This window comes from Propithecus coquereli, unplaced genomic scaffold (assembly GCF_000956105.1).
Source record: "Propithecus coquereli isolate 6110/MARCELLA unplaced genomic scaffold, Pcoq_1.0 Scaffold534, whole genome shotgun sequence".
NCBI lineage: Eukaryota > Metazoa > Chordata > Mammalia > Primates > Indriidae > Propithecus > Propithecus coquereli.
In genome coordinates, this window is record NW_012151219.1 from 324,133 (window position 1) to 349,225 (window position 25,093).

At 34.3% G+C, this 25,093-nt stretch overlaps 1 protein-coding gene across 1 annotated transcript in view; it reads right to left on the reverse strand.

The window, feature by feature from the left end:
- Nucleotides 1–25,093, reverse strand: part of CCDC67 (coiled-coil domain containing 67) — an 81,338-nt gene that overhangs the window by 34,564 nt on the left and 21,681 nt on the right. The window contains exons 4-9 of the mRNA XM_012657233.1: nt 22,198–22,332; nt 17,279–17,392; nt 16,151–16,393; nt 8,564–8,709; nt 5,127–5,232; nt 1,179–1,376 (exon numbers count right to left, since the gene is read on the reverse strand). Coding sequence (XP_012512687.1) covers nt 1,179–1,376; nt 5,127–5,232; nt 8,564–8,709; nt 16,151–16,393; nt 17,279–17,392; nt 22,198–22,332 — 942 coding nt within the window. The remainder of the gene's footprint in view (nt 1–1,178; nt 1,377–5,126; nt 5,233–8,563; nt 8,710–16,150; nt 16,394–17,278; nt 17,393–22,197; nt 22,333–25,093) is intronic.

Here is a 25,093-nt window from a genome sequence, read left to right on the forward strand (position 1 = left end):
GCTGTGAGCTAGGCTGACACCACGGCACTCACTCTAGCCCGGGCAAAAGAGTGAGACTCTGTCTCAAAAAAAAAACAAAAAAACCAAAAAAAACAGTACTTGGATATAGTATTGTGTCCTTTTATTTATCTAGGGATAGTTTCTATATAAAACACTTGCCTTAAGATTTACTTTCATAAATTACAAACTATATTCTCATTGAGAAAACCTGGAAAATATGTAAGTATATGAAGGTAAAAGTAAAAATCATTCATAATCCAACTACCCAGATCACCATTAACACCTGTAAAATATCTTTCCCTATATAGGTACAATCAATGTGATTATCCCCTCTGTGCTGTTGCCCTGTGTATTATACAAATTACTGACAGTTTAAGGCTTATGATGGGCAAAGGCTGAATCTTTTGTTTTTATAATACAGGATTTAAATAGCTGTGCTATTTGTGAAGTGACCCTTATATGCCTAGAAAGTTATTGAATGGTGCTCTCTGAACCTCTAGATTTGGCGTAAAAGGGCAGGTAAGTCCTGTGCTGTCAGTAGTAGGCCACCAATTCAGTCATGAGTAAGGGACTGAGGGAATTTAAAAAATAAATAGGAAGGAGGAAAGGAAGGAGGGCAAGGGGCAGGGAAGGAAGGGAGGAGTTACTTGGAGTATTTTAACAGTAGAATGTTACAATCACTGTTTTCCCCATTTACCATGCTGTGCACTGAGTGAATGTTTAGTAATTATGAACTGATTTTCATGTTTCAACAACCGTTTTTTAAAACCCTAAAAGATATACATAAAATGGAGGGTGGGAAGTGTCAAAGAAGAACTGGAATAAAGACACTTTTTTAAAGGTAAAAATGTTCATGGAAGGGAACTAGAGAAAACTCAGGAATAAATCTTTGAATAGAGCATGCTGTGGTTGGTGATCTGAATGTGGATTACGAGAAAATGTTAAGATGGGATTTAATGAAATTATCTTGCACTGTAACTTATTTTCCTACTTCTTTTTTGATGACACTTTGCATTGTTTCACAAAGGTTTTATGTGATGCCATAAAACATTTCTGTGTTGCTAGTCTCGGAAATAATACCAAGAAATGCAATGCTTTTATTAGACAACAATGAAGGCTACTATCAGCATCAAGCAAGAGTGTGCCCTGGGCAGGTGCTGTTCTGCTGGTTTGCATACCTGTTGTTTTGCTAACATTTTTTCCTTTATTTCTAATTCCATTTTTAACTGTCTTTCCAGAAGGGCAGCTTTCTTCATGACAGTTGCTATAGTGATCTCCTTCTGATGAAGCTCTGCTGTTAGGTTAGAGATTTCATTCCTCATTCTTTCCTGCTCAGAGCTATGGTACTCTTCCTCCTGTTGGAGTTGGCTTTTTATCTGTAGCAAATAGAGACCAGAAATATTAATGAATCTTTTTATTTATAGAGCAACTTAAAGCTTTTATTGGCCATGTTCAGTCCTGCTATCCTAAAGCTTTGGCAGGCCCCTTTTCTGATCAATACTAAATTAAACACAGATACTTACAATAATGATTCATTAATTTTTCCCTTCCAATTCCAAAAATTCATTTCTCATTTCTATTTTCTATTGTATGCAAATCATTACCTTCCACTGACACTACTTGGAAAACTACTTTGACAGAAAGACAGAGAAAGTATAATCAAGCACTTTTTATGGAAAAAAAATTGGTTTAAAGAGGTTCAACGACTTGCTCAAAGTTATAAAGCTAATAACCGGAAGAGCGGGGACTAGAACTCCCAGGACTCTTGGCTTTGAATTCAGGTCTTTTTTTGACTAAATTAGGCTGTATTGCTTGTGAATAAACACTGTGTTTTTCAGAATTGTGTTAGAATAAATTTCTAACAATGTATTTATGAAACATATCACCTCCTCCCCTTAAGCCTGTGGAGTCTCTTACATTCTTAATCTTGGCTAAGCATTCCATGTTAGAAATCTCTGGATCATTTTGGGCTCCTCTCCATCCTCGTTTTTCTAAATCCAGTCAGGCAGCAAATTCTATCCATCCTATTTCCACGTCTCTTAAGTCTTGCCTCTGTTCTCTGTTCCTACTACCGCTGTCTTGGTTCAGCCTCTTAGCATCTTTCTAGAAACCAGTCACTGTTTCTAATCTTGATATTCAGAGGTGAAATACACAATCATCCATCTCAAAAAAATCATAATCCATTGGGGGAAACAGAAACATAAACAGACAGTTCCAGCACAGTGTAGCAACTGATGTCTGCAATATGCATGGAGGGCGTTTACCCCAGTTTGGTGATGTCAGGACCCCAGAGAAGGGGTCCTAAGACCCGATATTGAAGAATGAATGGAGGCCAGTCAGAAGACAGGGATGGAAAAGGGCTCCCAGGCAAAGAACACAATGAGGTCATGGGAATGAGAGAGAACAATGCACACTTGGTGAACTAAAAGGAGATTGGAACAGGACTTACTAGGTTATGAGAAATAAGGCTGGAGAGTTAAACAGAGGCCACTCATGAAAGAAATTCATATACATTTACCCCGGGTTACTTACTTTTAACATTGATTTTTTTTCATTTCACCTTTAAACATTTCAGTATATATCTCTAAAAGAATAAGGGCTCTCTCTCACTCTTTGTTTTTTTTGACATAGCCAGAATACCATTATGATGTCTTTAAAAATTAACAATTCCTCAATATCATCAAATATCCAGGCAGTATTCAAATTTTAAATTGTCTCAAAAATATAATGGATGTTCTTAAAGTTTATTTAATTGAATTAGGATCTAAATAGGATTTGCCAGTTGAGACTGGCTCATCTATCTTTTTAAAGCCCTTCTTTTTGTGTGTGTCCCAAGTGCTTTACATGCATCATCTCATTTAATTCCCATAATCTCTCTGTTTTGCAGATTGCTCTATTTAGCAGATTAGAAAATTCAGGTGCATAACTTTTCACAGTCACCTTCCTGGTGAAGGTGAAAGGCAGTCTGATTCCAGGACCTGTGACTCCTTGTGCTCTACAATCTCTTATGGCCCTAGAAGATGGTTCACACACTGGGAAAAGCTGAGTTTTAGGGGATGACATCTAGAGTGGGATGAGCTAACATGGAAAGTACACGTGTCCAGAGGCAAACGTGATCCACCGTCAGGCTTTATGTCACCAACCCCTCATCTGATTCTATCCTTACCACTAACACTTTTAGAGTTTCAGAGTTGGACATGACCTTAGAAGTTACACAGGCTAACCCATCATTTAACGGATGAAAAAAAGAAAAAGACTTACAGGGAAGAGAAGAAAGAGGATACTGGAGACTGGAGTACAAGTATCCTAACCCTGAGGACAATATTACAAGTCTCCTTTAATCTCTTCTGTCTCTAAGTTTTACACTTAAAATTTATTTGATGAAACAACAGGGTTGTTCTGGAGTTTGTCCCAATCTGGATTTTGCTGATTGCATCCCCATGGTGTAATTTAACATGTTTATCTTAAAATGGAAATTTTAAAATGTAAAAAATTAATATACTATGAAAAAAGAGTAAATTATTGTTATTATTTTCACAATGTTTAGAGATTAAAACAACATACTGTACTGAAAAACTTATTTCACAGTGAGATTAATTTACCTGAGCTCCAAGTGACTTTGGCTTTATTAAAAGTGCAAATTTTATCACAAAATAAATGCATAAAAATAGTTCTGTACTGGACAAAAAGAAAAGAAATAAAACACTTGCAAGATTCATAATACATGGGTCTTGTTAGTTTTATTATAAGAGAATGAAAATGCTCTCCACGAACACTTCCTGTTAAGCTACAGCTATTTATATACAATTCATTTGTTACCTTTTCTGCACAGCATTGCACTATCTAGTGGTCTCCAAGAGCCTATAAAGAGATTTGTGCTTCATATTCTCTCTCGCCATGTCACAACTGTGCAAAAGCAGCAAATTCTTTTTTTTTTTTTTTTTTTTGAGACAGAGTCTCACTCTGTTGCCCGGGCTAGAGTGCCATGGTGTCAGCCTAGCTCACAGCAAACTCAAACTCCTGGGCTCAAGCAATCCCACTGTCTCAGCCTCCCAAGTAGCTGGGACTACAGGCATGTGCTACCATGCCCGGCTAATTTTTTCTATATATTTTTAGCTGTCCAATTAATTTCTTTCTATTTTTTTGGTAGAGACAGGGTCTCACTCTTGCTCAGGCTGGTCTCGAACTCCTGACTTCAAGCTATCCTCCCACCTCGGCCTCCCAGAATGCTAGGATTACAGACGTGAGCCACTGCGCCCGGCCGAGAATATACTCTTTGTACGAGAGTAGAGAACCACAAACTCTTTAAGGCAGTGTCCAGGTCTTACTCATCCTTGTATTTCTAGTTCCCGGCAGAGTACTTGGCACATTTTTGGGGCTCAATGAAAAATGTGAGTGTAACCAATAACAGTAGTAGCCAACATTTACTAAGTGTTTCCTCTGAGCTAGGCTCTGTTCTAAGCACTTTATATGCATTATTGCATGGATTTTAACTTAGGGCAAGATACAGACTCTGGAGCTAGATTGCCTAGATTCAAATCTGGCCTCTGCCACTTAGTAGCTATGTAATGTTGGGAGAAGTCTGTGCCTTAGTTTCCTCAAACATAAAAAGGGGATAATATTAAGCCCTAATTTGTAATATGGTTGTGAGGAATAAATGAAATAAGATTTGTTAAATCCTTAGAACAAATAGTTCCTCACACATGGTAAGTGCTATTTCAGTAGCAGCTATTATTAGTTCATTTAATCCTCATCACAACCTTATGAGGTAGGCACCGATTATCCCCATTCTAGGAGGCTCCAGAGCAACGTGTACAGGTAGCTTCCCCAAGTTTATGCATGTGCTTGAGCACCAGAGTCTGTGGTCTCCATCTTCCTGATATGAGCCACCTCTCATGGAGCCACTGGCCCTCCACGTTCCATGAGTGTTCTCCCAATGGTAGAGTGATAACCTAAAGTTTGTGTTTTTTAATGTCTCACACAGAATTAGCAGCTTGGTAAATTATCATCTTAGGAAAAAATATGAAAAGAAAAAGAAGACAATGAGAAGGGAAATTTTTTTTTAGCACTTTGTATGTAAACACCTCAAATCTACCCGGAAGAAGGGAGCTCATTATTTTCCATACCTTATTCAGTTCTTTTTCATGATTTGGTTGGTCTTGGACCACTGAAAGCAGCTCTTTCCTTTTTCTTTCTGATTCTTTAATAGAAGGTGAGTAAGATGATTCAGGTCTACACATTAAAAATGAAATGAATAAAAATTAAGCTTAATTTGATAAATTGTTATGACTATACTGTTAATTTAGACCATTGTAGGATGCAGAGATAGATCAGAGATAAATCATTATTGGAAACATTTCTAGTTATAGAAATCTCAAGTTCCAATACATTCAGATCCCATAAGTATTTACATCTTTGAACGAGTGCAAATCGTTTTAATGAAAAGAAAAGAAGCAATTAATATGGAATTTCAATTATACATTAAAAATTGGTAGAATACTAGGATTGTATATGTAGATAAGATTTTTTGATAAACAGAAAAGACTTCCTATATTGAAATAGCTTGGGAACCCTTTTAAAAAAACACACTCAACTTGCTAATGCATTGTGGAAAGAAACTATGTCATGAGAAGTCCAAGGGGAACAACTACTCTATAAGAGATAAAAAAGGATTAAATCTGACAGTCTAACCATAGACAGCCCAAATACATCTATTCCTTGGCTGCTCAATTTATAAAACGGAATTGCAACCACATATTAATACTAAAGGGGAAAAGCAGAAACTGGTATAAAAAGTACAATTCCCACAGGAAGTTTGAAGGGTAAGCAGATAATGCTGACTTTCATATGAACATTGGTAAAATTGGTAAAATAAAAATCATCAAGACACAAAAATAAAGATAACCAGATGGGGAAAACAGCATGCTTTCTATCGGAAATCAGGCTTGACTATTCTGGTGGAGGATGGTGTTTTGAGGAATATACCCATTTGTGAGTGAGTACAATTTTAGATTTCCAAAAAACTTTCGAACAGATTCCACACATCAAAAATTTAAACTACACAAATAAAACAACAAACCAAAATCAGAGTAATGATGGAGAAATAACTAATATAATGATTGAAAATAAAAGATCTTTCAAAAGGTATGAATTGATAGTGATATCCCTTAGGTTCATATGTCTAGGCTAGATTGCTTTTTTCTGATTGTTATGTATGTTAATGGTAGACAACAAAGTACATCAGAATATAATATACTGTTATAATGCTATCATGCAGGAAAAACCATCTTCAGCACTTCTGTGTGTAGTAATTGTCTTTTTTCCCCATGTATATATGTGTATAAATAAATATATATTTCCCATACAGTTAGAATATACTATACACCTTATTTGTTTCAGTCTCCTTTTGTTTCCCACTTAGTAATATACTGTGAACATTCTCCACTTTGTCCAATATTTTCCTAAAACATTTCAGGATTCATCTTAAATTTTTCTTATTTCCTATGATTTGGAAGAAGTCAAAAATAAAATTCCCTATTTTTCAATTCTCCCTAAGCAATTTCTGGGAGTAGAATGCTGAAGCGAATGCTAAAAAACCTCATGGTGATCTTGCAAAGTTCAGTGAGTGATTGGAACAAACGTCGAACTCCAATGTGGACAAATGCCAAGAAGAAAACAATAATCATGTTAATATTAAATGCTAATAAAACATATAAAGAATATATTATTTGTCATGTAGAAAAATAGTGTTGGAATTATTTGTTTATTTATTTTTAGAGCTGAGGCCTCGCTATGTTGCCCAGGCTGGCCTCAAACTCCTGGGCCTAAGCTATCCTTCCACCTCGCCTCCTGAGTAGCTGGGACTGCAGATGCATGCCGCTGTGCCCCGCTTTGATATTATCTTTAATAATTCTCAGAACATGTCAACCCAAGGTGCTTCTATAACTAAAAAAGAAAGATAGAAAAAGCTAACAAAATTTTGCCATTATTGAGAAAATTTCTGAAAATGAATAAAAACATTACTATCCTATTTCTATAAAACTAATGTGCATCTACTCAGTAGTCTGGGCTGCTTGACCGTAAGACAACTGTAAAGAAGACACAGTCCAAACAAAAGAAACCAAAACAATAGTGCAGATAGACCAGCACTCATATGAGAACAAACTAAAAGGATTTGAAACTTTTAGTGGGAAAGACGAAGGCTGAGAAGTCTACAATAGTAGCTATGAAAAGTTAAATACATACCTTTTCATCAAATCTCAGAATATTAGAACTGAGGGATACTCTCCAAATGAGAAAGATGTATGTACTTTGGAGACCAAAATAAATACCAGTTAAATAGGCTGGCAAACAAGCAGAATAAAAGAGTTTGTATTGGTCAAATATGTGAATAACTACAAGATTTTAGATCAAATAATGTATTGAAGGAAAGTTGGCAATGTTTAGAATTCAGCATTGGCCTTGTAAGTGCATCACACTTTGTACCTACAATGCTCTTAACAAAACAAGAGATAGACATGGGTTGAATGGCGTGTTTTTCTATGAAACTTCTTATGTTTTTAGGTGTATACATTCTTATCTTTGCATGAAGACATTTCTCACCAACTCACCACACTGAAACTGCACTTTACACATAATAAATATCCAATAGATGCATTAATGATCAGTGACGATGACATATAGCTTGTACACAGAGCACTCAGTAATGCTGACTGGCCAATAAGCATTTTGCCATCTTTGGTGAGACATGCAATAGGTCATTTTTAGGGATCTTAATTTGCCATTTATTGTTAAGCGTAGACCTCAAAGAAATGCTAGCAGGTCCCACAACTTTGAAGAAATAATTATTGACTTTAAAACAATGTAAAAAATATCCTTCACCATTTGGCTCTTCAATTTTTAAAATCCTATCATTGGTCTGGCATTAGCTTTCTGATTTTGAGAAAGATTTGAGTTCTAAGGAGAATAAGAGCATCAATGAACTATTAAAGCAAACTGTCTATTCACAAGCATAAACATTTATTAATCCTCAGCAATCCCATTTCCTCTGTGGTTATGGAGTACGCAATATCTGTCTGATTTTAAAAGAAGGAAAAAAAATGGAACCTTAATGGAACTGAAAAGGTGGTGAGTTTAGAGGCCAAAATAAATATAATATGTACAAGTGAAAAAGTTAACAATAGTTTATAGGCAATCAAAACAAAAACAGTTGAAAAATATGGAATACATCTTATTTCTCTGCATATATATAACTAAATATCAGCTCTATACTATTATTTTTATGATATCCTGAAGGATAAAACTTCTAAGAAAATTTCTGACTCATTGTGACAGAAGTATCCATAAATCAGAAGATGATATAACTTTCTAGGTAAGTGAAGATGTTAATTTTAAAGATAAAATTACCATGAATTTTATTTTAAATATTTAATATATCCATAAATTAACAGCATGTTGTACAAGATAGACTTTTTATTCTAGTTTCAAATATAAAACTCATAAAAATATTTAAACATCATGTTTTGAACAGTTTCTCTCAGACTATCAAATATAATGATTATACCTCTTTTTATTTTCTTGAGCATTTTGGCACTCTCCTATTTTTAATAATTCTCTGTGTAATTGCAATCGTTCCATTTCTATAATTCTCAAGAGATTATCACGTGACTGTAACTCACTTTTCACCTCTGAGAGTCCTGCTTCCATGGCCTGAATAAAAACATAAAAAAGTTTTAATGGTCATGTTTGGATATCATAATATATGATACATTTTAAAATATTTAACATCTACAAATGACTCTAATTTTAAACAAATTGATATTTAATCCTTTGCTTGCTCTGTCTTTACAGAATTCCATTCCTTGATTCATTTACTCAACAAATATTTACTGAGTTCCTATTGTGTGCTCTTGGGATACAAATACAGAACCTGTCCTCTGTGAGTTTATAGTCTAATGGCAAAGAAAAATCAAATTATCAAACAAATATGATTACATTGAATGTAAAATTTGAAAAAATTAAACATAAAAGTATGAATAAAGTGCAATGCATAAAATGTGAATTAATGCAAATACATCACACACCATTTCAGAGTCAGTCTCTTTTATCACCCTTAAGAATGACGTTGCAACCTGAGTGTCAATTCTTCATGTAAATATATGGAAGCCACTCTGCATTTTGGTGGCAAATGGGCAGGGTCTTGTGAATTTTTATGCCCTAATTTCATTTCTGCTTTCGTATATTTTTCCTTTTTGTTTAATTTCAGAATATTATGGGGGTACAAATATTTAGCTTTCACATATTGCCTTTGCCCTGCCCAAGTCAGAGCTACAAGCATGCCCATCCCCCAGACAGCACACACTGCACCCATTAGGTGTGAATATATCCATTCCCTTCCTCCCACTCCCTGACACCCCAGGAATGTTACTACCATATGTGCACATAAGTGTTGGTCAATTAGTACCAATTTCATGGTAAGTACATGTGGTGCTTGTTTTTCCATTCTTGTGATACTTCACTTAGTAGAATTGAGCTCCAGCTCCATCCAGGATAATACAAGAGGTGCTAGTTCACCATTATTTTTTTGTGGCTGAGTAGTGGAGAAGATTTGAAATGGCTTACAATGGGAATGGGAGAGTTAGCTGATTGTAGGAACGCAGCAAGATTGCTGGGCAGTGCTGAGTACCCATTTGAGGTTCATGATCATGGCCTGTTGAGCCATTTCCTGCAGTAGTTCTTGGCTGTTCTCGAGGAGAGAGGAATGGACAAGTCCTTCAATATTATCGGGTCCCTTCCACTCAATTATATAGGGAAATTAATATATATTAGGAGCACCTGGCCCAGGTCATCAAATCCATTGCCATTTTTATAGATGAGGATACTGAGGACCAGACTTGACCCAAAGTTACATAACTTGTAAGTGCCAGAATTTGGAACAGAAAAATCCATATTTTTTTGACTCCTAGTCCAATTAGAACATTCAAGATGCGAAAATAATTTGTTTCACTCAAAATAAGTTAAACAGACCTGTAGATAATGGTCAAGATAGGGTGGGGGGTTCTAAGGGCAGGAGATTCCTATGCTAATAAAGGTGGTAGAAAACACTTTAGATATTTTCAAAAAATCATTTGTTCAATAATTCGTAATATGTAGACATATTCAATTACATTTAGTGAAATATCATCCACATATCATAAATTCACCCATTTAAAGTGTACAGTTCAGTAGTTTTTCGTTTAGCCACAAAGTTGTACAACCATCACCATTATTTAATTCCAGAATATTTTCATCATCCCCAAAGAAACCCAATATCCATTAGTAGTTATTTCCTATTTTCTCCTCCTTCCAGCCCCTGGTAACCCTTAATTCATATTCTGTCTCTATGGAATGGCATATTCTGGATGTTTCACACAAATGGAATCATACAATATGTGGCCTTCTGTGACTGGTTTCTTTCACTTAGCTTAATGCTTTCAAGGTTCATTCATGCTGTGGCATGTATCAGTAGTTCATTTCTGTTTGTGACTGAATAATATTCCATTACATGGATATAACAGATTTTGTTTATCGATTCATCAGTTGATGGACATTTGCGTTGTTTCTTTTTGGCTATTATAAATAATGCTGCTATGAAATTAATGTATATGTTTTTATGCAGACATATTTTTTTATTCATTAATACTTACTCCCAAATTCATAAAGCCTAGAACAACAATTGTATAGAAAGTACAGGACATAATGAAACTCTGTAAAATGTGATAATAATAGAATATTTGTTTACTGCTATTAGAAAACAGTATTTATAAGAATGATAGTTGGAGACGTCATTGAGGGGAAAAAAGCTTATTTGTGACCTAGCCACATAGGTATGAGAATATATATGAAAACTGAAACTTTCCATAATACAGATAAATAATAATGATTTGATACATGAAGGCATATGCAAAAGATTTTAATTATATTTGACAGCATTATGTAAGTTGGCTGCAAACATACAAGAAAAGTCTGAAAGCTTTGTTGATATCAATATATTTAGAGTTATTTTTTGACTTTGAATTCAAGGTTAATAATACTAAATTGACACAAGATTTAGTGAATTTATTTAACTGAGATATAGTTTTGAAATTAGTATGCTTTTGCATGAAAGTTAAATCAATTATTTGTCAATGTGGGTGCAAATATTCAGGAAAATGATTCTTTGGTACTTGATTCAGTTATTGGAACACTTTCAAGTCTGACTGGAACAACTTAAATATGTAAATCTACTTTTTTAATGGTAAAATTTTATGAAATCTAAATATGGATCAACTATTTCAGACGAATACTCAGCATCTAAATTGAGATATGTATGCGGCATAAAATACACACCAGATTTTGGAGACTTAATATGAGAAAAATGTAAAATATGTCAATAATTTTTTGTATATTGATTGCATGTTGGAACAATAATATTTTGGATGTATATTGACTTGAATAAAATATGTTACTATTATATTTTAATTTCACTCATTTCTCTTTACTTCTTTAAATATGGCTACTAGAAAAATTTAAATTATATTTGTGGCTTGCATTATATTTCTATTGGATGGTGTTTCTCTAGTACCTTAATGACACATTAACAAGCAAATAAAAAAAGGTTAAATTTTCCAGCATAGACATTAGAAAAGTGCAGAACAGTCTATTTTTGCCATTAACCTCCAATGGGAAATATTGCACATTTAAAAAATGTGAGTGTAGTGTAGCATAGAAAATAAAGATATGCAATGGAATTAACATGTATACTGACACATTTCAAGGTTGTAGAAAGACAAGTGAGAAGATGTGATTCATGTGAAAATTGAGATGCATCTGGCATTAAAGTGTGCAGTAAACTAAAGAGAATTTTATATACAATAAATGACAGTATTTCAGATTGAAATGGTTGTCTTTTTCCATTCATGTGCAAAATATGAAACACTTCATCATGGCATTTTTGTAAAGAAAGAAGAGAAACTTCTTTCTAAATACATACACTGGTTACAGTATTATTTACCTCTAATTATTCTCCCTTAGTAAAATATAAATTTTGTAAAATGTGTTTAAGGCCCATCTGTTTAGTTAGAAATTTGCCTAACGGCTTGAGAGGAGCAGTGATTTTTAAACTTTCAAATCAACTACCAAATACAAATAATTGATATCTCCTTATTTAGTATTTATTCTAAAGAAAAGAATGAAACACGAGTAAAATTTAGAAATAAAACAGGAAAGAGGCTAAGTAAAAGCATTATTTTCAGCATTGTTTTCCAAAATGGATGAAAAATAACTTAGTGTATTCCTGGGAGTAGAAATCTTATCTTGTAGACATCTTAAATTTTTTGAAGGAGGGGGGAAAGCCAAAAACTTACCCACTAGGGTGAACTAATATCTTTTGTATTAACCTGGATGGAACTGGAGACCATTCTTTGAAGTAAGATAACACGAAAATGGAAAAACAAACACCACATGTACTCACCATTAAATTGGAACTAATGGATCAACATTTATGTACACATATGGAAATAACATTCCTCAGAAATCAAGCAAGTGGGGGGGGGAGGGGATGGGTAAATTCACACCTAACAGGTACAATGCACACTATCTGGGGGATGGGCACACTTTTAACTTTAACCCAAATGGCACAAACCCAATTTATGTAACCAAAACATTTGCAACCCCATGATATTCTGAAAATAAATAAATAAACAAATAAAAGACTACTTCTCTCATAAAAAAACTTACCCATTGGGTACAATGAACACAATTCAGGTGATGGGCACACTAAAAGCCCCAACATAAGCCCTATAAAAGGTATCCATATAACAAAAACATTTGTACCCCCTCAAGTATTTTGAAATAAAAAAAATATTATTTATCAGAAATTTTTTTAATGCACTTTACTTTTCAAAAATCTTTTTATTAAGACTATAACAGATTTTTTTGTGTGTATAAAACACGCTCCAGAATAATTTGGTTTGTTTTTTGATACATGCAATTCTTTTGTAAAATATAAAATGGAGATTCTTAGTTTAAATTTAATAATGTTCCTACATCCAAGGATAGCTAAATTATTTTTTAAATGAATAAAAATTTGTAAAAATATAATTTTGGTAAACTTCCTCATAGAAATCAGTATGAATATCAGTCACATTAAAATTTATCATTAACTATGGAAAACATCACAAAATAAAATTAGAGAATTACTGGTGAAGAATATGATAAAAATAACATTTCAAAATTTAAAGAAGGTTTCTCAGCCTTAGCACTATTGACATTTTGGGCTGAGTAATTCTTTGTTGTAGGGGTTGTCTTGTGCATTGTAGGATGTTTAACAGCATCTCTAGCCTCCACCCGCTAGATGCTGATAGCACTCCTTCTCCTTGTTGTGACAACCAAAAATGTATCCAAGAATTGCCAAATGTCAACAGGGTGGGCAAAATCACCCCAGTAGAGAGCCACTGATTTAAAGGAAAGTCATAATAATTAGGCAATTAATACTGTTGTTTTACAACCTTTAGAATGAATATCAGTAAAAATATTTCACAATTACATTGACTTCTATGAAGAGCTGGTTTTAATTTTATTATATTACTTATTATTGTTATTATTATATTGTTATATTATTAAGGACATTAATGAATTATTAAATACATTAATATATGCATACATAAGGAAAACTCGAAGTAGATAACTTTCCTTCGGACTTTCCTTTGCTCAGGCGACCCACAGAGCTTTCTCAGGAGTACATGCAAGCTCCTGGAAGTTTGGAGAAATCTTTGAGTTTGAGAGTGAGAAGGGTGGTAAGTCAAATCCTGTTGACTTGGATCAGGAGGTTAAGTCAACTAAATGATATCAGTAAAGGATAGGGTGGCCTTGGCCAGGAGCTGGTTTGAGTCCTCTCACTTCCTGCTACACCCTGGACTCCCAGGTTGCATGCATTCTCTCTTCTTGTCAATAGGAATATGTCATTGTGATAAGTAGGAACAGAACAAGCTTAAGGCATTTATTTAGAGGGAGGGTAGAGATGGTGACCCAAACTGGGAATGTTAATTTATTAATGTTCTTCAATGTACACACTTCCTTATATTTGCAACATTTTTTCTTTTAACAAGATTCTCCATCCTATGTCCTGGAAAAGTATAAACGACAAAGTTCTGAGGAGGAGAAAAGGGGAGTTTATCAAGGAAAGCATTGCAGAGAAAGTCAGTCATGCTGCCAAGAACAGCAGCCAGAAACAGAGCCTCTTTTCCCCCCTAGAATACAGGTGTAAGAGTAGCCATTTCTATTCTGCAAGTGAGCCAGACAAAAGCTGAACCTCACCCTATAAAAAGGATGATTTTGGGCACTGTAAACAGGTTCAAATAGAATTATTTGGGGGAAGAATAAAAGGAACTGATGTTAGTGAAGAAGCTGAACCTCACTGAAGGGTAGAACAAAACGTGTAACTGGACCTGCTAATGAAATATGTTTCAGGCAAACTAAACAGAGCAGAGAAAAATAGGCCTGAGCAGAGAATAGATTTGTAGGGACCAGAGCCAAAAAGACTTAAAGAAGGAACGAAGCAGAGAACTATTCAGTCTGCACAGGATAACTTGAAGCCCAAGGGAGAATATTTGGGAAGTACCTAGAAAAATCGTTTTCTTATTTATTGAATATGATCCTGGTGCAGATTCCAACAGTACAAAGACAACTGCAAAATATAAGTTTAAGTTGTCTTTAAACAGAAGGCATGTCCAGTTGTCCTATATGCAGGGAGGTGAATGGGCAGCAGGCTCTGAGAGGGTAAGAACCTCACCAGTGCATTACCCGCAGTCACGCAAACACAGCTCGAACAGCACAGGGTAGGCTGACGGGCAAGCTAAACACTAGAAGCCCTTGGATACCCTCTAGAGCAGAAGAAAAAGGGTTAACTTCATTTGTAATATAATAAAGCCAAAGAAAACACCATCAATACCTTTTCTATTTCTAGACAATTTCTGGCTTTCTCAGTGTTTAGTATTTGCAGTTTAGCTTGCTTTGTTTGTTTATGTCTGTATTCTAATTTGTATTAGAATAAGACCTCCCTTCTCAAACAAAATTGGAGTTTGAGATGGGGGAGATGTACATCTCTTAGAAATGCCACTGAATGCGAGAAGCTAGGAGCCTTGTTTTCTATTCCCTCCCAAACATGGGGAAAAAGGAACACAGGAGAAAAGCAAATGCTGGCAGAGAAAGAAGTTAAAGCACTAATCTCATATACAATGGGGCAGGCTAGGGGAATGAGGAGTTGGCCCAGGGCTAAGACCTGATCCTGGGAGGTTAAGTGGCAGATCCTGGGGTGGAATATCTCAGGGAAGTGGAAGTCTGCCCACATAGTGATCTCAAAATGCATAATTTAGGAAAAGGATGGAATAGAGTGGGGTGAAGAGATGGGCCAACTGTCACGGAGAACATGGTAGAAAGATGCTGAATGTTTGAAGGTGAGAGATAAAACCTAGAATGGGAGATAAAACCATAGAATGTCTCAAGTAAATGGATATTCATGAATAAGAAATATATATTTAGTAAAGAAATTAGTAATGACCAACTTTGATGAATCCTATATAACCTTTCTAATCATTGCAAGAAGTGAAAAGACGAAAAAATTGTTGAGTTAAGGAAAAAATTAATGCTTGAAAAACCATCAGTCATATTTGCCAGTGTGAAAGTTACTTAAAAATAAACTCTAGGCTACTGTTTGGTGAATGATTATAATAAGGCTACCAGTGATAAATCACCCCCATACGCTGAGGCTGTTAGATTGTTATATCCTTCATGATTTCCTGTATTTCTAACCCAGGATTCTTATGAGTGAAAGAGGCACAGAGTCAGAGAAGTAGTGGGGAAGAGGGTGGTGTGTGGCTAAAGGACCATGGTTCTTAGACACAGAGGTCTGTAAATGACTGGTGTTACACTGCACTGGTGATACATTATTATTATGCCACTGCACAACCAAAATGCACTCTATTGGGATGAAGTACCTGTGGGATTACTGAATTTACTCATCAAGTAAGGAAATATGAATAGAAAACTAGCTTTCTAATCCCAATACCTGTTGAGTCACCATTTATACAGATCATGGACGATATCAGTTGGAAAATAAAAATTAAATCTTCACCTGGCATTGTCTTTGGTACATTTTCAGTTCTTGTAAGAGCTTCTGATTTTCATCTTGTAACTTATTCCTGCTTAATGCTATTTCACTGACAGCTGATTTTAATTTTTCAATAATGAACTCATCTCTTTCACCGGTTTCACAACTGGGATCTGGTTCACATATCAAACGAGGAATTTCAGAGCTGCTGTCTTCCATGCACTGTTTTTGACCATTTAGTTGAGTTTGGCAACTTTGTGCCTGTTTCTGAAAAATATGAAAACTGTGTAAATTAAATAAGGAGTATCATATTTAAGCTTACATAAAGCTCAAGAATGATAGAAATGAATTAGTAAAAATATCTTTACATATGTTCCTACATGATGAAGGTTGGCCCTTTGTAATTCAGTCCTGTGTTGGTTCTAAAATCTCAATTTCAGATGGCATAAAGAGAAAATATATCTGCATAACCTGAGAGTGAAGCTGTAAAGTAGGGAAGGAGGTGAGGAATAGGAAAGTCTTATTAAGCAAGAAAAAAATCTAGAAGCTATAAAAAGATGAGAATTATGAATTCAGTTGCATAATAGTTGAAAAATGTCACCATGACTAAAAATAAATAAAATAAACAAAATAAAACATAAGCAATTGGATTGTAGGGGAAAAGTTGCCAATGCATATTACAGGCTTAACAATTCCTAATGTACAAAAACTTCTACACTCAACAAGAAAAAGACAAACAACACGAAAAATGGGCAAAGTTTATGAATAGGAAATTCACAGAAGAAGAAATGAAAAAGGCTAAGAAATATATGAAAAGATGCTCAGTCTTACAAGCGATCAGAGAAATGCAAAGCAAAGCAAACAATCTTAGACTCCCTAAGTGCCTTGCCCATAGGCATGCAAATACATGTGTTATTTAATGATATAATAACAATGGAATTTTTAATAGCACCATTCTTTGAGACATGTAGACTAAATTCACCATTACAGATTTTTCTTGCACTTGTGACTGTACTCACTGTTGGACCTACTTTGGTTACTCTACTTTAGTTGGCATTTCTATCTGTAAATAGATTATATGCTTAGTGGCAAAGATACAAATATTTAACCTCTACCTTCTTCTAATTTAGAGGAGAGTATTACATAATTTACCTGAAATTGATTATACTTCTCAGATAATAACTTTTGTTGAGCATCTAAAGAAACCAGATGAGTCTGATATAGTATCTCTTGCTTGTCCCATTCTCTTGACTTTGCTCTAAACTCCTTTTAAAAAGTGGGGGGACAAACATAAAGAATATTATTCATTTTAAAGCACAATGAATAGTGCTTATTTCATTTGTACATCTTCATTCTAAGAAAAAAAAGAAAGTCCATTCTTTACCTATTAGGAAAACAAAAACAAATATCAAATCACTCCTGTTGGATTAACTATCTTCTCATTTTCACTAGGAAATATGGAATTTATAACTTAATCATTTAAAAATGTAAAAAGTCTCTCTGATAACAAATGCTGATTACTAATCAGGAGTTTCCAACAATGTTTTTGCATCAACCAGTACTTCCTTTCTATTTCCTGACCCCTTCTTTCATCTTCTACACTCAGTTGCTAAACTTATTCTCTTGTTTTGTAAATGGTGCAGCCTAAGCTTATTTAGTGACTGTTATGGACTGAATGTTTGTGCCACCCTGCAAACATATATGTTGAAGCTTAATCCCCAATGTGATGGTATTAGAAAATAGGGTCTTTGAGAGGTAATTAGGTCATGAGGGTGGAGCCCTCATGAATGGGATTAGTGCCCTTATAAGAAGAGATATGAGAGACCTTCCTTTCTCTTTCTTTCTCCCTGCCATGTGAGGGCACAACATGCAGACAGCCATCTGTGTACCAGTAGGAGGGCCCTCAACAGAATCTGACCATGCTGGCACTGTGAACTTGGACTTCCAGCCTCCAGAACTGTGAGAAATAAATGTCTGTTGTATAAGTCACCCAGTCTACGGTATTCTATTATAGCAGCCTGAACTAAGTGACTTTGTCCCCCTGTGGCCAGGCCTCATTTAGGCAGGGAAGAAATGATGGGACTAGCTTGATAAAGCATGCTCAGTTCAAGTTTTTGCTCAAGTAATGTAATCATAGGGCCTGATTATCTGTTCATAACTTAATAATATGAGCCAAAGAAAACTTCACTGTTTCTCAATTTTGCCTAGGGATGGCCATTATATCTTTTCTGTCCAGGCTTTAAGAAACTTAAGGATAAGAACTGTTTATTTTATTATTTTTGTAATGTTCCCAGTGCCTGACAAAGTACCAAGTACCACTTATATTCCATGAATATACAAACAAAATATGGTACATTATTAACATTTCCTAGAGTTTAAACATTTCTTGCTAAATTTTGTAAAGAAAACAATGTGGTTGCAAATAAACTCTAGAGCTACTATATGACCATATATTATTGCATATAGAAACATGATCATATATTACTGTATACAGAAACATGGCATGAATGTATTGATGTTTTCAATCATCAATTCAGTAATATTTGGTGAGTACCTGATATCTACCAGACCCTGTGGAGAGAAGATTTAGAACTATTTCATGATTTTAAAAAATTTACTTTGAAAAATAATTAAAAATATATAGTAAAATAGGGAAATGTATATACAAACAAATAATTTTACAGTATGTTAAGTACAATAATACTGACGCATAAAAGCCATGCAAAGGATATTGTGATTATCTTAGCTATTTCCCATAATATATCAAATCAGAACAATAGTTCATACGGCCAGAGTGATTTATATTGTTTGGAAGATGGCTGAAATGACTGGATTGGTTATGCTGAAAAAAATGCTAATTTAGAGAATGAATGATATATTTGCTTAAAATGAGAAGAATATGGCATTTCATATATTCTATAAGAAATGATTTTACAGAGCATTTGAGGAAATTTTCATTTTATAAATTCATAAGTCCAAAAACAATTAGTGAAGGAAGGCCATAAATAAGGAAGTTTTTATAGCAATTAAAGGTGACCTGAACTTGAGTGATGGTATTAAGGCTGGAGAAATATGGAAAGACCTTCCTTATATAATAGTGCCTCATGATAAATAGACTATATTTACTAGGATAAATGGAGATGTCCATTTAAAGTTATTGACTTTGATTCTGACATTCAACAATACAAAAATCCGGTATATGAAAACTTGGTCTTCAGTGACACATTTATAAAACTAAGTTCTAGTAGAAAATAGGTAACATTTTCAAATCAATGCAATCTAGGTAAAAAAAAAAATTCTGTTTACTTTTAATTTAGAAGGGAGTCTTTGGAGTTAGAAGTCAAAATGTGGACAAAGTTGACTTAAGTAGTTCATATCTTTTAGCTAATACAAATATTTAGCATCACCTGCTCAATAACCTCAAATAATCTTGAAAATAAATATTCCCCAGCATGCTTTAGAGGCAGAAACATTAATCTCAACTCCTTACCAATGCTACAATAGGTAGAAATGAGGCCAAAAACAGTTAGAAATGTGTGCAATGTATCAGGAGGTGCTTATAGCAATCCTGGCTTCCTTGTTCTTACAGATGTATCGGTTTCAAGACTAGCAAGTCAGTACAATATATGCAGTAGTATGGAACCATGCAGAGACCAAGAGAGCTTCATTAGGGTTTTTATAGGGACTGGAGATTTCAGCCTAGGTTTCAGAGAGTCTGTAGGTTTGCCTAGATCTCCATAGTAAGGTGTCCATGGCTCAAAAAGCTTTTCTGGGTCTTAAAGCTTGAGAGTGGTTAGGGTCATTAAAATAAGAATTTCTAGTGATAACTACTTATTAGATTTTTTTAAAGCCCTTTGCTAAATATTGGGAGATGGTCCTTAGTGATTGCTATATGTCAAGGCCCTCCACCTGTAAGATGGTTTAGCTTTTTATTATGAAGATTTCCATACTGAAATAAAAGTAGAGAATAAAACAAACCCCCATGTACCCTTCACCCCATTCGACTACCATCGACTTAGTCCATCTTTTCTTCTCCTATTTCTCTACCCTTTTTTGTTGGAGTATTTTAAGGCAACTTCCAGAGTTCATGTATTTTCATCCCTAAACCTTAAATGTTTTAGTGTGCAGCTAAATACACACATATATATATTTTTTCCAAAACCACAGTGTCACCTATAAGGTATTTTTAACTTTATTTGCTGATTAAAAAATGGAATCTCTGTGAGGCTAACAACTTGCCTAACAGTCACAGGATAAGTAAGTGAATCGTCAAGGCCTGTTGTGAGTTATAAGCTACCATGTTCTTCCTCTACCACATGCTGCTCTCCACTCCATTACTATACCAGTGTATAAATGTTTGCTCCAAATGAAAAACATGTTTATATGTAGACTAAAACTGGAAAGTCTGTCTCTCACAAATTAATTTTTTAGATGGTTAAAAGTAAAAATAGGTACTTAAAATATTTTCATAATTATATAAGTTAAACTATACATAGTTTGCTTAAAACTTTTAATGTAAGTACAAACATATCAAAACATATTTGCTACTTATTTTCACTATAATTTCATGAGACATATTTCATGTAAATATTTAGTTCCCTAAATGTAAAATGTGTACACACAAAGTACTTAATATTATCGTGAGGCTTTTCTTTTTTGTTTGAACAATTTATATGAATGTGGTTCTCCCGTGAAAAGCCAGTCAAATGGATGATCAGTGACTTGACCTCTGCCTTTTCAGTGAAAGCATATGTATATTACAGTGCACAGCTTTGGGCATCTTCTATGAGACCAGGATATTTCTGAAGCCAGTCTGGTTATACCACTGCAAGAGCCAGAGAGTACGACACAGTGCCTTTTCCTAGAGGGCCAACTTAACTTAGTGACAGTAAGTTTGTATTTAAAAAACTGTATGTTATTCAGTAGCATGTAAAATTTGCAGGACTTTTAAAGATATAACCCGACTTCCTACAAAGTTCTTATAACAAGCTAGTTTTAGGACTGTGATCTTAGGCTTTATTTTTTTCCTGCTCTTAAAGATATTTTAAAGCCAAAAGACTGCTAATTGAAGAGTAAGATGATGACGTATGAAACAGGGCAATGACAACTAGATAGGAGGAAGGAGATGAGAGGCGTTGGACAAGGTGAACGGGCAGATCTGGGCTGCAGTAGAAGTGAGAGAAAGGAACCAAAGAGGTGTCTATCCTGGGTGACTGGGAGGCGTAGGACCATTACCTATCAATGAGTAGAAGAAACTGAAATCATTGGCTGGGGGTGAGGGACTCTGGGGTTTAGAGTTTGGGAAGAATGAAAAGAAATTAAGTGGGATAACATAAAAGTCAACTTTGGGTCAGTTAAAAAATAATAACTGAGCAATACTGGGAACATAGCTGAGGTTAGATAATAGGAATTTACAATAGAATCTTTTTGTTGTTACGTGACTTATGGGTTGAATGCTCAAGAGCATAGGGAAGAAAAATAGCTGGCTTGTTTTTTCCAAGATTGGAAAGTTAAAAGGATAAGGATAAGTGCATTCATGACACAGTGAACCTTTTTAGAGACTGAGATTTTAGAAGTTCTAGGTGATAAGGGACAACTTAATTAGAGTGGCACTATGCCTTTAAAGAAAAAACCCTGAAACTTTAAGCCCTGTTCTGAAAACTGCTATGAGGCTTCATTGGGATTTAAGTACCTAATAGCTAAATGGCCATTAAAAGATTTATTAGATATTCGCTTTAATTGACCCCAGGGGTGTCCTTCAATTTCACTCAACAGCTGCAGTTTAACTTTTTTGGGTTTCTTCTTTGTTTTTTGTTTTTTTTTTTTGGCTCTCCCAAAATGCCGATATATTGAAAAGATGTATAAACCAAAGTATTAAAGTGATACTTTAATTCACTAAATGCCTGAAGGGAAGGTTCACCAAGAAAATATATTCAATGAGAAGCTAATTTGTAATAGTGTTTATTATCACAGCTGTACATGCCATTATAGGTACACTAGAGACAAACAGCCCACAACAACAATAAATCAATCTTTAGTATCCATGAAAAAACTAAGAAAATATATCTCACCTCTAATTTCTGGTTCAAATTACTCAGTTCAAAGGGTATTTCTTCTTTGAGGTGTGGTAATTCTTTTCGTCGAACTTTGTTTTGTTTCATCTGGTGTAACCTCAGTTTTTCAAAGCTATTTGTTAGTTTGGAAAACTGTAAATAATAGAAAATGCTAACATTTTACTATTACCAGTTATTCCTAACTTGATTTCACTGTATTTCTTTTCTTGTGTACCCCTTTGAAAATTTAAATGATGATTAGAAAGCAGCAAAGCTTAAATGTTCCAATTAGTAAAGATAGAACCAGTTATTAAAGGTAAATTATTGAAGCTGAACACAATTCAGCTTTCATGTAAACTTGAGACTTCATTAACTGCACAGTTAAACAATGATTCACTTGATAAATGGTTTGTTCAGTTTTGCTTTAACCATCTGTAATGAAACTCATAATTAAAAAAAAAAAATCCAAGTTTTTTTCTTACTTTAATTTAGTGCCATCTTGTGTTGACAATTTTAATTTCAGTAACTTGAGCTATGAAATAACCAGTTTATACTTTATTTAAGAAAATAGAATACATACTTAATTTCAAAGAAACAAACAACACAAACCACTTATTCATGTGGGTATAAGTTTAAATAAATTTAAATATCAAAATTGATTCAATTATTTCCTTATTGATAATTTTTTTGTAACTTTGTATTTTTTTCTGTTTCATATTCTACTCTCAGATAATTGATTAAAAGTAGCTTAGTGTATCAACATCTGTGAGGAAGTTTCTATAGTCCTATATCTATTGTTAAACTTTTTTTATTTATACTTTTTACTTTGAAATAACTGTAAGTTCACAGGAAGTTGTAAAGTTACTACAGAGAGGTCCCAGGTCCTCTTCACCCAGTTTCCCCAGTATTTACACCTTATTGAGTACATCAAACCCAGGAAATTGAAATAGGATCAATACATGCGTATAGTTCTATGCCATTCTGTCACATGTGTAGATTTGTGACTGACAAACACAGTCAAGATATAGAACTATTCCATCACCACAAAGATCTCCCTTGTGCTATCCCGTTAGAGTCACACTCAGTCTCCTCATCCCCCTACCCCTAACCTCTGGCAACTAGTAATTTGCTTTCCATCTCTATAATTTTGTCATTTTGAGAATATTATAAAATGGAATCATACAGTATATGACCTTTTGAGATTGATTTTTTTCACTCAGCTTAATCCCCTTGAGATCCATGTGTGAATCAACAGTTGATTGTCTTTTAGTGCTAAGTAGTATTCTAAAGTATGAAAGTACCATAGTTTGTGTAACCATTCACACATTGAGACATTTTGATTGTGTCTAGTTTTTGGTGATTACAAATAAAACTATGAACAACTGTGTCTACTTTTTCTGATATTAAAGTAGCCGCTTCTGCTTTTTTCCTCATATAATATTTTTATTGAGATATAATTCACCTACTCTAAAATTCACCTGAATAATATTCCATTGCATGAATATACCACATTTTGTTTATCCATTCATCCACTGATGGATATTTGGGTTGTTTCCACTTTGGGATAGTATAAGTAGTGCTGCTGTTAACACTTGCATAAAAGTTTTTGTGTGGATATATTTTTTCATTTCTCTTAGGTACATACATAGGAGTACAATTGCTAGGTCACATGGTAACTCTAAGTTTAACTTTTTGAGGAACAGCCAAACTATTTTCCAAAATGGCTACACCATTTTCCACTCCCACTCACAATGCATAGGATTCCAATTTCTCCATATCCTCACCAACACTTGTTATTTTCTATTATTTTGATTATGGCCAACCTAGTGGGTATGAAGGGGTATCTTATTTTGGTTTTGATTTGCATTTCCCTAATGACTAATGATGTTAAACATTTTTCCATGCATTTATTGACCATTTGTATATCTTCTTTGGAGAAATGTCCATTTGATTAGTAAGTTATTTGCACATTCTAGATACTAGTCCCTTATCAAATATATGATTTGCAAATATTTTCTACCCTTCTGTGGGTTGTGTTTTCACTTACCTGATGAGGTCCTTTGAAGTCTAAAAGTTTTTAATTTTGATGAAGACAAATTCATCTAATTTTTTGTTGCTTGTGCTTTTGGTATCATAGCTAAGAAACCATTGCCTAATCCAAGGTCGTGATGATTAACTTCTATGTTTTCTTTTAAGAATTTTATACTCTCAGCTTTTACATTTAGATCTTTGATTCATTTTGAGTTAATTTTTGTGTATGGTTTAAGGTAGGGGTCCATCTTAATTCTTTTTCATGTGACTATCCAGTTGTTCTTGAACCATTTGTTGAAGAGACTGATCTTTCTCCATTGAATTATCTTGGCACCACTTCTGCTTTCTTTTGATTAATGTTTGCATGGCATATTTTTTCCATCTTTTTACTTTCAACTTGCCTATATAGTTATATTTGAAGTGAGTTTGTCATACTTTTTATTTACTCTGTCAATCTCTGTCTTTTAATTGGTATATTTAGACCATTTCTATTTAATGTAATTATTGATATGTCAGGGCTTCAGCTTTACTTTTTTTTTTGTTTCTTGTTTGTTCTCTAGTTTTTGGTTTCTGTTTTCACTTTCTTGTCTCCCTCTGGGTTACATAAACATTTTTTTAGTTTCTTTTGTTTTGTTTTACTCTGTAAATATGGCTGCCAGAGGACTTAAAATTACTGTGTGGCTCACATTATATTTCTGTTGAACGGCACTGTTTTAGAGGTGGTGGAGGATGATAAAATAGTGAATCGGGGATTCAGGGATTTGCCCTTCCAGCACAGTGAACTAGGAATTATAACTCAGACCAACCTTCTCACTGAGGGCAAACAGAAAAGCTGGAAAAATACATAAAAAGTATCTACTTGAAACCCTCAAAAACCTAAGAG